The sequence below is a fragment of the Rhea pennata genome, chromosome 4 (assembly GCF_028389875.1).
Source record: "Rhea pennata isolate bPtePen1 chromosome 4, bPtePen1.pri, whole genome shotgun sequence".
NCBI classification, from domain to species: domain Eukaryota; kingdom Metazoa; phylum Chordata; class Aves; order Rheiformes; family Rheidae; genus Rhea; species Rhea pennata.
In genome coordinates this window covers 60,059,388-60,073,543 of record NC_084666.1, presented here as the reverse complement: position 1 = coordinate 60,073,543, position 14,156 = coordinate 60,059,388, and the positions used below count along the sequence as shown (strand labels likewise).

The 14,156-nt window shown below is 35.2% G+C and overlaps 1 protein-coding gene across 1 annotated transcript in view; it reads left to right on the top strand.

The window, feature by feature from the left end:
* The first annotated feature begins 6,422 nt into the window (after positions 1 to 6,422).
* LOC134140012 (bifunctional heparan sulfate N-deacetylase/N-sulfotransferase 3) overlaps positions 6,423 to 14,156 on the top strand; it is a 64,546-nt gene continuing 56,812 nt past the window's right edge. Inside the window, exon 1 of the mRNA XM_062574819.1 lies at positions 6,423 to 7,403. Within this exon, the coding sequence (XP_062430803.1) occupies positions 6,423 to 7,403 (981 nt within the window). The remainder of the gene's footprint in view (positions 7,404 to 14,156) is intronic.

The following is a 14,156-nucleotide window of genomic DNA, read 5'->3' as shown; positions in this document are numbered from 1 at the left end:
GTGATCACTGCTTTGATAATTTAGTTAGTAGCATAATGCTGTAAATAGAGGTACTAAATATTTAGAGACTAGTTTTTTATTTTCATAATTGATTTAAAAATCTGAGCAATACTACCCATCCCAGATTGCACAGAGCAGATAAGTTCATTTGAGAACAATCCAAAGTCATTCATAAATCTGAAGATTTGCATTCCAGTAACACTAATATAGTGACTTCAGAATACTTCCTTTAAGGTTGTATGTCATGATGGCTGGCTGAAGAGGCTTTATGTTCAAAGCAATTAGACAGTATGCTAATTACTGTGTATTTAAATATCTCTATGACATGTGGAGCAATATATCTTTGTTTATTTTTCCTTTTAAACTTGCTCCTCATTTTACGTGTGAGAGATGTTGCTGTTTCTCTGTTAGCAGACAGTTTGGAAAAGACGAGAACTGGAATATAACAGTATGGTGTTACTAGACTAGGAGACATTTTAAAACATGTTCAGTTATGTATGTAACTATACAAATGTATTGTAACTGGATAATATTAGTAAGTAATGAGTCCTGAACTTGCACAATTTTTGGCTGATCTTGACAAAAGTATTTTCATTACACAAACATGAAAAAAGATTGTTATTGGGTATGAATATGCTACAACTTTATTGTCCGTCATCAGTGGTCATAGTATATAGTAGCCATTGGCTACTTGCATGGCTGAGCTAAAACTAATCAAAATTTTATTATCAGGCTTTAAGAAATGTAATTTGAATATTTTACCTTTTGCTTTTTTTTATATTTTAGGTTTGCTAGTTTTTTAACATAGCTGAGTTAAAACTGGTTCTGATAGTTTAAGGATTTTATTGATATCTATGACACAAATTTGATAGATTTTAATACATAAAATTTTATGTGGTTTTATGTGTCTGTCTTTATATGGGTGCTTGGTTTCTTATTTGACTATATATTCTTTGTGGTATGAAGATGTCAACCTGGAAGTGGTATCATTTTAGGGATTGTTTTTAGTTCCAGAAAATACAGATCTGAATGATCAGAAACACATTCCTTTTCAGCTACTGAGTCTGAAAAATAGCATGTTTGTGCTGCATAGAAAAGCAATTCACAGCAAATCCATGCATTTGAGCCCTGTGCACTGTGAAAGTCTTCGTGCAAAAAATATACCAATGAGGGCACAGTGTTTGCAGTGTTGCCATGACATTCACCCACCACAGATTGTCAGTTACCTCACATGAATCTGAATCCAGGGACTGGGTTCAACGCTTAGGTGTAAAAAGTTCTCTGCAAGTTGCATAGATATCTAGTTATTATATTAATTTTACTGCCAATAAATACGAAATCAAGATTTTTACTTTTCTGTGCTATTTATCCACTTACTATTCCTCATTAACAGGCTAAATTCCAAGCCAATCTTGTGTAAGTGTTCCCATTAGGGTCATTGTGCTAAAATGATTTATAGAAGCCAAGGATTTGGTCATTTTACTTAGCATTGAAACAACAAGCTAAAGAAGAGCTGCAAATGGTAGAAACTCACCAAACTGCTTATGAAGCAACTCAGCTTTTCATGGTATTTGTTATTTAATCAGTAGTAGCTTGTTAGTTGGGGGGGAGGAGAAACACAGATCAAGATTCATATTCTAATGCAGGTGTTAAATGCTAGCTCTCTGAAGGTACCTATAATTAGCACTTCCCAGCAGTATTGCATGGGAATTTTAAATCTGCCAACTAATAGGATGATACCTGTTTCCTGTGCCTGCAAGAATTTTTGGAGAACTGGTTCGGGCTGCAGAAATCACTTCTACAACAGATGAGAATGATGTTGAACCTTGTTGTATTCAGAACAAAATGCAGAATTTATTTCTGTGATTCAGCTTTATCTTAGCAAAATCTTTTCATGCACAGTGAGCCCACAAGTAAAAACAAAATTCTAAGTATTCAAGCATATGTAAGTTGGAAGCACAAAGATTTTTTTTATTACTAATTTTCAGTTTAGGTATTTTGATACCATATATTTGGAATAACATAGATAAAAGGTAGTAGTCTGAATTTTCAGATGGTAAAATGCAAAATTCTGTAAGAAATCAAATGTAGATTCTTCTAAAATAATAAGGTTCTAGATAAAGAACAGTGAGGCAGGTTTCATTGCTTCAGATTGAGAGAGATTTTACTTAAAAAATAATTTGTATAGTATTTTTCATATGTCACCTTTAGGGAACATTGGATCAATATACTGTATAACAACCTTTTTCAAGTATTCTAATTGGGAGTGGGACTATACCTGCCATTAAAGTAATTCAACATAATTCCATTGAAATTAATGAGCTAAAATGGCTTGTATTAGCCATTTCCATTGAAATTAATGAGCTAAAATGGCTTGTATTAGCCATCTGTGAAGAGTTTCTCAGACTTTTCGATCATCTTCAAGGTTTTCCCTTATACTTGGGTTTTGTTTTGGTTTTTTTTTCTTTTAATCTTATGATTCAAGCTTTTGTGACTATCTGATTTCTTTGCAAATTATTTTATTCTTTTGTCATGAGCATAAGACTTCATAAGCACTGTTCTGTTTTGAAATGTTACTTCCAATGGCTTACCTTGTATTGATATATTCTGAATTATGTTCTTTGTCTGTTTTTACTGTTGGAAGTGATACTGAACAAGGAACATTTTCTCTGAAGCCATGTCTAAAGTTGTGGTAGAGGTCGCTACAGTAGTCTCAATAGGTGCTGTATTTTTTGGAGGCATCGCACCCCAAAGATCTCTATACCCCTGTCATCTTCAGTGCATGATGGGTTACTTCAGCTGTACATTATAAGATATTGGTGGAATACTTAGCGAATTATTTTGCTCAGATTAAAGCACTGATTGTTCCACTAAGAAAACAACTGTACATTGCCAAGGTTTTAAAATCAGTTCAGTATTAGTAAATGTATATTCTTGGGGGGTTTTACATTTTTTGGAACTCTGACCATGCAAAGCAATCCTTAAATAAGCCAAAAGTTGTGGTGTTACTTTAAGCTGAATAAAGAGAACATGTGTTTAAAACATGCAGTCTATTCCATCCTCTTCCTTTCGTTCCTTTTTCTGTGTTGAGAATACCAAGTCTGGCAGGAGGCCTGCTGGGTCTCAGAGAATTACTTATTTCTCAGAGTGAAACCTTGCATCTGTCCTAGTATCTCCATCCTTTCCTTCTAACAGCTGTGCTGTGCATCTCCCAGGAGATGCGTACAGTTTAGAGAGCTAAGGATAAAATGGTATTTGTTTTCTTGTAGAAAATGCAAGTCTCTGGGCTGGCACCAGCTTTTCTGCTCCATGGAATGTTCTAGGATATCCTTGCAGGAGATGCTCTAAATGCCACTGCTTTTTCCATTAGCAGCCGTTGAGTTGCAACCCTTACGTAATACCATGCTCAACCATCTCTGTTTCTACAGCTGCCTTATGTCTAATAATCTCTTTCTTGCCATGAACTTAGGTCACAAAGAACTTCTCCTGCTCCAGGAAGGATTACCAGTTCAGGTGACTGTCTGGACAGAAATGTGGGCTGGTAGAGAAAGCACTGCTTCTCAGTCGTGCTGGTGGGAGCTTCTTGTCAATGTGAGTGGCTTCTGTCATAAGAACAGGGAATTTAAGGGGTGCGATTACAGGACCTTAGGAACAAAAGAAGCAAACAAGCGTTGTGCTTAGTTGTATGGTGGTTGCTGCTTTGTGTCATTTTGAGAAGCAGTGTTACTTTTGTCAGCAAGAGTTCCACTTTGCTGGCTCACATCTCTTTTAAATCTAAACAATGCCTAAGCAATTTGTAGGGCTGAGTAAGCCAGGGATGTGGTTACTGAAGATAAGTAGGCATATATGCATCACCACTATAGTATTTAATAAGTATTAATTTTAGCCACTAAAATTATGAGTTTCTTTGCATTCTGTCAACAGAATTGGAGATGCAAAATGAAGACATAGGTATTTTCAAAGTCCTTTATGCACAGAATGTGAAATCACCCATCTGGAAGCATAACTCTTAAATCTAGTTCTGCTCATTCAAAATGGAGCTGCTTCTTTGTTACCTGACTTCTTACCAGATCAGATGTCTCTTTTCTGCTATTTAAACTGGTAGTCTTGAAGTTGATACCCTAAATGTGCAGCAAAGATGAGACATCTCAGTACTTCAAGGTTTTCTGCAAGTTCTTCTGAAGATACTTTCAGATTGTCATTTAGTGTCTGTGCTACCTTTATTTTTTTTTCTTTTCAGACACCTACCTCTAATTTCTAAAGCAAGAATTACGTTGTTTTGTCTAACACTGAATAGTGTGCTTACACGTCTGTGTGGAAGGCAAGTCTCTTGTCTAAAAGTATGCATTTAAGGTTTTATCCAGGTGCAGGTGACATTTGAAACTAAGTACAAATCCACCAAGAACAGAAAGGGTCAATATACCTGAGTCTATGAGTCGCAGGTGGAAAGAGTATAACATGTTCTACGAGAGTAGAACAACAGAGAGTTGGCTTACCTAGTGAGACAGAGGATGTCAAAGAAATCTTAGTTATTAGTGAGACAGAGCCATACACTTGCTTCTTGGTGCTCAATTTTGCTATTTTGATAAATAGGATGATGAGCAGTTTCTCCCTCTTTTTCCTTATTTCATTTTCCTACTCATTTCTTTTTAATTTGTGCTCATTATGCACCTTGCACTGAAAAGATCAGTCTTTGGGGTGTGGTTAAAGTTACACGGATGCTAGTAAGTATGTCATTTTTTTTGAACTTTTCTGAAAACCTGGAATGAAAGGCCTTCTTTTTTACAAGTTAGGGTGAAGAGCTTTAGTTCAAGGGTTAGGTGACCCAAATGCACAACTGTTCTTTTTTTTTCCCCAACTTTTTATCCTATTATTCATTTGTAATTAATCTTTTGTTAACTTGAAAGTCTTTTGGATCACAAGCATATCCTATTTCTTTTGTTATCTTCTCTTCCAAGATTCAGTAACGAAGGTTGTCAAGCATTCTAGGAATAAAAATTTATAACAAAAAAAAAACCCTAAGAAACCTTATAAAGTATAAAACACGTGGGCTGAAGCTTTACTAGATAGTATTTTAATTAAAAAAATGTAATCTTTTGCAAAAGATCACATTTGATATTGCTGATAATTTTAGTGCTTTGTGGTATTCCTATGTGTACTTTTTTAACTCTGCTTTTTTGTTTTTTAGAAACTTGAGTGTGTAAAGGTTAAGCTCTCAATCAGGGAATGATCATGCTAATGTTGCACACACAGCTTATCCTACTCGCATATAAAGATTAAAGCTACTACATTGCAAAGTTACAATAACCCATTCTATATCTTAATACCCGTAATATTGTTCAAATATGTTGTTAACCTTCCTTCCTACATTATGGTACTTAATTATTTTATGCTTGTCATATGCTTGTTAAGTTATGCTTCTTGCAGTATGCACAACAATGCACAGCCCACAGAAATGCTACCTGTATGCTGCTTATGTTACTGGAAAAGTATAGTTTGGTTTGAAAAATACTCATATAACACATGCAATGAGGAGTATACGGGTGTGCATGTATACAACGCAGCCCAAAATGCACATGTCATGTTAAGGACTTTTTGATTCTTCCAAAGTGACTTTAATAAATCCTGTAATGCCTTTAATCATGTAGTCTAACACTCCCTTAGCTTCTCAGGTGTGGAGGGAGGAAGATTATGAAATTTCCTCAATATTTGGATTGTCAGCCATTGTCTGGAAGAAATTTTAAGAACATTAAGTTCTTTGTCACTGCAGCTTGCTTTTCAGTGTCTTCTTTATATACCCATTTTACTTGATCCTCTGGAGTAAGAAACCTGTGAGATTTAGAGGCCTGCAAATGCAGATGGGCAGCTAGTAGGATTTCAGGAAGGGCCTGCTAAGCAAAGTCTGCAGGCCCTCTTTGCTCAAGACTTAGACTCAGACTTTTAGGTCTTGAAACCTTAGCCTTGGTTGCTGTGATGATCAAAGTGGAGGTTGTCCAACTGCACCTTTTGTACTTGTGTACTTACATTGTTTTGGTGCTGTGTTATTATGAAATACAGAGTGACAACTGTGTGCTTTATAAAATAAAAGATCATAAAAAGTAATGGGAAGCAGGAAGAATTAACACTACTAATAGAAAACCTCAAAAAGAAACAATTAAAGTTTTGACCTGCTCATTTCCAAACCTCTATTTAGCAGTGATTTGTCTGCTGTCGATTTGGTTACATGTGGTGAATTCATACATGATGTATGAATTATATCTCTGATTTTCTTTTCTAGACTGTATCATCTGTAAAGCCTGTGGAAGATAGATGTATGCGCTGCAATGGTGACATAAATATTTAAGAGGACTGGAACAAGTTGTTGAGAATCTGTGTTTGTTTTTAATGCTGCTGTTGAGAACAATCTAAGGCAAGTAAACAACATGAGTTTTATCATGAAACTTCACAGACATTTTCAAAGAACAGTTATTTTACTGGCCACTTTTTGTATGGTGAGCATTGTTATTTCTGCATACTACTTGTATAATGGCTACAAACAAGAAAATGAACTTCCTGAAATTGCTTCCGAAGTGGAATGTGGTGATCTTCAACTGTTGCCATACAAGCTGATGGAGATGAAAATCATGAAGCCTATTGATCCCCTGAGGACTGATCTTGTAGTGCTGGTGTTTGTGGAAAGTCAGTATTCAGCATTAGGCCAAGATATAATATCCATTTTGGAATCCAGCAGATTTCAATATCACATTGAAATTGCACCTGGAAAAGGTGACCTCCCAGTGCTTATAGACAAAAATAAAGGCAAATATGCTCTCATAGTATATGAAAATATTCTAAAGTATGTAAATATGGACTCTTGGAACAGAGGCCTTCTAGATAAGTACTGCATAGAATATGGCGTAGGTGTTATTGGATTTCACAAAGGCAGTGAGAACAGCTTGCAGAGCTTTCAGTTGAAGGGCTTTCCTTTCCTTGTCCACAGCAATCTGGGTATCAAGGACTGTTGTATTAACCCTCATTCTCCATTGCTCCATGTGACAAAATCCTCTAAACTTGATAAAGGTCCTTTCCTTGGAAATGACTGGGCAGTTTTCCAGATTAATCATACAGCTTATCAACCAGTGGTATTTGCAAAAGTAAAGACACCAGAAAACCTTTCACCACCTACCACTAAAAGTATTCTTCATGCCACGGTAATTCATGACCTGGGGCTCCACGATGGGATTCAGCGAGTCCTCTTTGGCAATAACTTGAACTTTTGGCTGCACAAGCTGATTTTCATAGATGCCATCTCTTTCCTATCTGGAAAGAAACTCAGGCTGTCCTTGGATAGGTACCTACTGGTTGACATAGATGACATCTTCGTTGGGAAGGAGGGAACAAGGATGAACACCAATGATGTACAGGTAAAGTATATTCAGAAACTAATGATCATTGCAGCAAAGCGTGAATTTTAAAATCTAATTTGCAAAGTGAATGATTATTAAGAGTTGGAATTCCCTTAGGATGCAGATCAGGCACTAGCAAGACAAACTGTTTCTGCCTGAAAAGAGAAGCCAGTCTGTCTAGCTTTGGGTGGCTCTGAGTCTGGGTGTAATAGTTACTTCAGCATCTAGGCTGGAGTAGAGTCTGTGTAGCGCTACTTATACATGTACTAGGAAAGCATGGGGGATAACAAAAGCCTCACTGGTTAATATTCCTGGTTTTCTCTGAAGTGATAGATGAGTTTTTGTTGAGTTAAGTTCTATAAACTGGAGATTGGGCACCTCTAAATTACATTTCCCTTACTTTATATGGAAAATGGTCACCCAAAAGGAAATTAAAGAGGAGTGGTTCCTAATTAACTCTTAAAGAAAGAGGATAAGAGTGGCAGTCTTGCCTTTTAGACTCCTCTCCCCACAGTTTTAAGCAGTTAGAAAATTGCACAGGGTTTAATACTCCAGTTGATGAATACCTCCTAAGCAGATACTTCAGTGGAGTTTGAAGACAGCACAGGGCTTCAGAACTAGACTCAAGAATTATTAGTATGTAACATCTGTATGTGCTAATCTTATAAGCAGAAGGTGTGTGTGGTGAGCTGATAATAAATGCCAACATAAATTTTGAAGAACAGATTGGATTGTTAGCTGTTTGAAATATTTTTTAAATGTCAAGACTAAGTTGCAGCATTTCACCTTTCTTATCTCTCATTTCTGGCTCTTGCTTGCTGCCAAGGCTGTTTTTAATATAGATCTTAAAAACTTGCTCTGTAACTAAATGACTTGACAATTTCTGCAAGTTTTTAAACAGTTTAAGTTGTTGTTTCTGAAGGTTCTTTGCTGCAGTATAGTTCAAGTGAAGTGGTGATTTTGCGTCAGTGGGAGTAACATTTTAACATTATTTTATTGCTGTATACCTAATTTCCTTTTTGTGAAGAATCTAGTTGTAAAACAGTTAGAGAACACTTTGCAAAACTGAAATGTTTGGTCTAGAAGCTAAAAATCTGTAGGCACTAATTATTGCCATGTTTATGCTAAAAATAAAGGAGAATGTTGTTACAACTTCCATAGTGGAAAGAAGAGAAAGAGGGGAAAGCAAAGGCAGCAAACCATGCAGTTGTTACTCAGTTTTGTTCAATTTTAAGTAGACTTTCTTAAAGTTCGAATTTATTTGTCAAGCTGCAATAACTCTGCCTATATTGCTTGATTAAACAAAAGGTTTGAACTTGGGGTTATACTTTGATTTATTTTCAAGTTACAGTGTACACTATTTTCCAAAACATTCTCTGCACATGCAGTTATAAATTAGATGTACCTCCTAGGTAAGTGTTATCCTTATATAAAAGAATTGCATGAGAGAGGGTGGAGAAAATGTGGAACAATAAATGTAATCTCTGTGTAGAACATGATGGCAGCATTTCAATTGGGTAGGCAAACATGTTTTGAGAATCTAAGTGTATAATCAAATTGCAGGAAAGAAATAAGATCTAGCCACCATCAGTGGCAAAACTCCTGTTGTTTTGAAGAAGAGGCAGATTCTATTAACAAAATATATAGAATAAAGCCAGAATAAGTCTTCCTCTGTGCTGGACGGTAACAGTTTGAAATAGTGTTTCCCATTGTTTCTTTTTGTGAATGACACCTGAAGGTATCATTTTAGGATTGTGTTACAATGATTAATTGCCAGAATTACTTATAAGAAACAGGAAGCTAATAAGACAAATTAGGTTAAAGCAGATCCAAAAGGATGAACTGTTCTGTTTTGGAAGATTAATTTGCAGTACATCAGAATGCTAATTCCTCAAAATAAAACTATCAAATAATATCAATATACATAATATCAAAGTGGAAATAACTTTTCAGTAGGAATAATGTAGATGATCATTTATGTAGTACTATATTCTGAAACAGTGGAATTAGAATAAATATTCCCTTCAGATTCTTCATCTACTTAAATTTAAAATGTTCTATTAAATATGTTGTTATGATTGTCAGATGTAATGCATCTTCATTACTATTAATATCAAAGGAGTTATCCTCTGTGGCACAATGACATGTGGAAGGAATGGAATAAAATCAATTTGTGATAGTTGAAAATCTGTTATTGTAAACTATATTTGAACATAAACAAAATCCAGATAGGCAGGAGTGTTTGACCGAGTTCTGTGCTGACTGTGGCAAAGAGTCATGTGCTGCTAGTGTGAAAACAGGTTCCTTTGTATAATTTCAGTATTCATGATTAATTCATTTCTACTAAGCTTACATTTTTAAATGCTAGCAATATAGAACTAGGTCTAATGCTTTTCTGAGTTTTAATATTGTTTGACATGTCTCCTATTGAATGTTTTCTGGACATAGTCACATTTAATTAAGACTATGAGCTTGCTTGGAATGAGACAGGTGTTTCCACATGCACCCAATTAATGCAGAAGTAATCTAAAACACTTCATAAAGCTTCCAAAATCCAGAGAACCATTATGACTGGTCCAGCTCACTACTCTGGATAGGACAGAGTTTAGAAACTGCAGTGTTAATACATAACTGGTAACATAAATGATTACTTAATAATAAGTTTTATAACTAATTTAGGCAGACAGTGTTTGTCCTAGATCTTTTAAGACCTAGATCTCTCCCGTCGACTGTACAGGCAACCTAGGTTCATTTTAGAAGGACTAATTCATTAAGCCCCTAAGGTTTAGGTTCAAGCTACTTTAGCAAGTTAAGGAAGTTGACTGTACTGTTCGTTCTTTTTGAGTGTTAAAAAAGAGAATCATTATAGCAAAACAAGTCCTGCAGCACAGAAGCAGTACCAAATATTTTTTACATTGCAGTTGTGTATAAGGTTAGGTTTTCAGGGGAATATCTTCTTCAGAAACCTAAATGAGACTTGCTAAGTGGCCAGAATAATAGTTAATAGACCAATATTAGACTAAATTACCCTCTTCTTTAAAGTTTGTGAATTGGAACTGAGTACTTCTGAAAATTACTATCATAAGGTTAAGTGGTAATTTTTAATCAGTATTATTTCTTACCTCAGAAGAGGTCAATTCAAAAGCAACCTCTCTAAAATGAGGGTCTTCTGCTCCTGTAAGAATTAGGCAAAGAGGTACTTCAGCTTGAGTATCCAGTGTCAAGGACACGAGTATAAAGAGATCTTTCAACATTGTTTAGCAACATAAAAATCCTGTAAAAGTAATGTAAGGGCCATTTTATTAAACGGCAGACTAACTTTGTACCAGTCCCACCATAACATCATCAGTTAAAAAACAAAAACAAAAAAGCCTCTTGAAACTATACCTGAGTGTTATCAAATTGACTGTCCCTATATGAAATCCGGGCCAATAGAATGTACTTGTTCAGCATATTGAGTAACTGTCAGTGTGCATCAACAATAACCATCCATCTTAGTTTATTTACTTTGACTTTTTCTAGAGTAATAGAAATAATGGAAGAGAACATTATCATAGTCTAATTGCCTCTCACTTTGAAAATAAACTTAATAATGTCGTCTCAGTGTTCATTTTCAATAACTTTTTACTCTCTTAATATTTGTCTAGCAGGAGAGCCCATTATGCTGTGACAATGTTATATTTTTTTTGTTCCTTTAAGAAGACTAAGAGCCTATGCCGTGCAAATAATTCATTTAAATGGATATACAGATAAAATCTATTTAGATTTTCTAAATAAACAGAGTAAGTTTATCTTAATAGACCATGATTGTCCCACTTGACACTATAATTTAGTATCTTAATCTTTATTGTTACAGTTACTCATTATAAATTTTTCAAACTATAAAGCACTGAGATTTTTTCAAGGAAAAAACAATCTGATAATAAGGGGAAAGTTAAAATACAATTTTTTTTCCATTGATAGCTCTTACTCCAGAAGAACCAGTGGAGCAGTAGGCAGTTAAGATGATAAACATTTTTTTCCATTTCCTCCATACATGCTCTTTCTGTATTTCTTTGACAGTTGATCACATAATCAAAATTAAAAATTAGGACATTGAGAAATATTTTCTCAAGTTAATAGCTGTATGATCCCCTCTATATTCTCCTGTCCTTTATGCACTTTTCAAAAGGCAGTTTGAATTGAAGTCATGATGAGGAAAACATACTTACTTCCCTGTAATCTTTTCACTTTCTTCATATAAATCTAATCTTTCCCTACACAAGTAATTCCTATATTTGCTCAGTTTTGGAACAGTGATCAGCTTGTTACATGGGAAAACTTTGGCATGAATAAGCATCTTTGATTTGTTACCGAATATACTCAGAGTAAACAGCAGACAAACAGGATTATGCTTACACGTGAAAATATTGTGAGGGGTGCTTGTTTCTTTTGAGGGAATTCTTTGTAAATGCCAAGCAAGAAGTTTTGTATTAACCATACACATTACTGGGAGGGAGATGATATATCTTGTTTCTTCTTCTACTCTGTGAGCACTTAGGTAATGTGTTCTTTAGTAGACCTGCATTAAAATGAGAAAAATAAGTTTGAATCTGCAGAGGCTTTCAACATTAGAGTCATTGAAGGACTGGATGATGGGAGTTATATTCTTTAGTGGTTTGCTTGCATATCAATTGTGCTAAACAGTGTTCTGATAATTCAGAGGATTTAGACGAAAAGAACAAATTTATAGCGTTGTCGGCTCCATCACTTACGTGGTCTGTCTGTGCAAGATTTTTCTTGCCTAGATGTTGAGGTTTATAACATAGACGTCTGTATCAGAGCTAGCCATCTAACTTTCTGTACTAGTCAACATAGAGAAATAGCCACAAATGGCTCACAGACACACTAAGTGAATTACACCTTAAAAATATGTGTTTGTTGTTCATAAAATCCTTCTAAAGTGACTAAGATCAAATATAAACATTTGTGTTTGCTCAGATAGATCTTATTCCATGTCCCAGAGCCAGTGCTGTCACTGTTATATTATTACCTCTGTGCGTTGGTGGCCTAATATCTTTTGTTTAATATAACAGAAATTTCTCCCCTAAGAGCTAATTGTTTATTCCCTGTATTACAAATTTGTTCATGTTAGTCAGTGTATCTTAATGAATTTTAAACAATTGTAGTAATTTAAGTGTCTTTTCAGCCTTTATAGCAGGAAGAAATCAGTATAGTATAGATCAGTATTATTTTCCATGTGTAGTTGCAAGAAATCAGTACTTTGCATGCTAAAGTACACCACGCGTATATGAATTTTAAAAATACTCTGACATTTCTTTCAATTATTCTTGCATAGAAATGACCTAAATATTTGTATTAGAAGAGAAGGTTAAGTATATTTTGTGCTAAAGAATGAGTGGAGAATGGATAGGAGATGCCAGAAAGCCTGAATTGTTAAGACAGCAGGATGGTTCCCTAACCTTTCACAGGAGAAAGTGCAATTATGTAAGTTAATCATTTATTTATTTGTAGTATCACATAGTCAGTTACTAGGAAAGAAGTGGTATGTCATTGAATGTGTCAGTTACACAACTACCAGAGATACTCATGTTTATTCAATTACACCGAGCTTTATATATTTTATGGACTGATGCCAGTGGATAGAACATCTTAGTAGTCAGTTATGTTAACATTTAAGCAACTTGTTTTATGTACTAAACTTGTGTGAATTTTAATATAGTAAAATGGGTATTACTGCTTCTCAATACAGCCCAGCTTTTGTGTTTAAAGGGAGCTTGTTGGTGTTTGAAACAGAATGTTGTAAAAAAATCCTAGGCCAGAGGAGGGTGGCTGCAAACAGGGGGCACAGGAGGGCTGGTATGCTTCATATATGATGCTTCTAGGATTATTGAGGTAACACTTGGAAATTTCATATGTGCTTCCTTCTCCCTTTTTGCACTTGTGCATTTAGCTACAACCAAGCTTGGTGCAATAAGCTTGACACTAAGATTAATTATTCAGGTTATCCATTGTGCCAAATGTGTGACGACAAAAAGCTTTGTATAGTAACTATGTGCCTAATAATAGCTGGTTTCTTAAATCATACCTGGGTATGGACAGGTATGGAGAAAAGGAGATCACCTTCCCCTATTTATGTTTAAATGTCCATAGTCCATGTTTTATGTTGATATGCATATAGACATTATATGTGGGGGAGGACTGAGATGTGTACAGTGCACGGGTCACTTACTGGCCAGGAAAGATGGTCATCTGTGGAGCTAGTGATGCACTTCCTTTTTTCCAAAAGGTTTATATAAACAGTATTAAATATACTGCCTACCTCCCTAGGATATAGGATGAGTATGAACCTCGGAATGAAATTTGCAAAATAGAATGTGTGTCAAATAGCAGCACTGACACATTCATCTGACGTATTCATCACTGACATATACAAAAAGCCATACTTTTTGTGTCCAAAGTGGTAACTATATTCATCCATTTTTAGGACTGAACTGTCTGTTTTGTCAATGCAGATCATCTGTTCCTCTATACAAAACTTTGTGGATGCAGTGGCTGGAAAAACAGTGCCATACTGCTCTGTATTAAAAAAGTAAAAGAAGTTAAGCAGTGATTGGCCTATGGATGTTCTTTCCAGCTCAGAATCAATTCATGCTAGCATTAGATTTGGGACAGCTTACAGTTCCTGTGCTATATTTGTTATGAAGAATCCAAATTTATTTATTTTTTATTCTAGTTCTGTATTTGTTAGAATTCTTGGCTTGTTTTCTT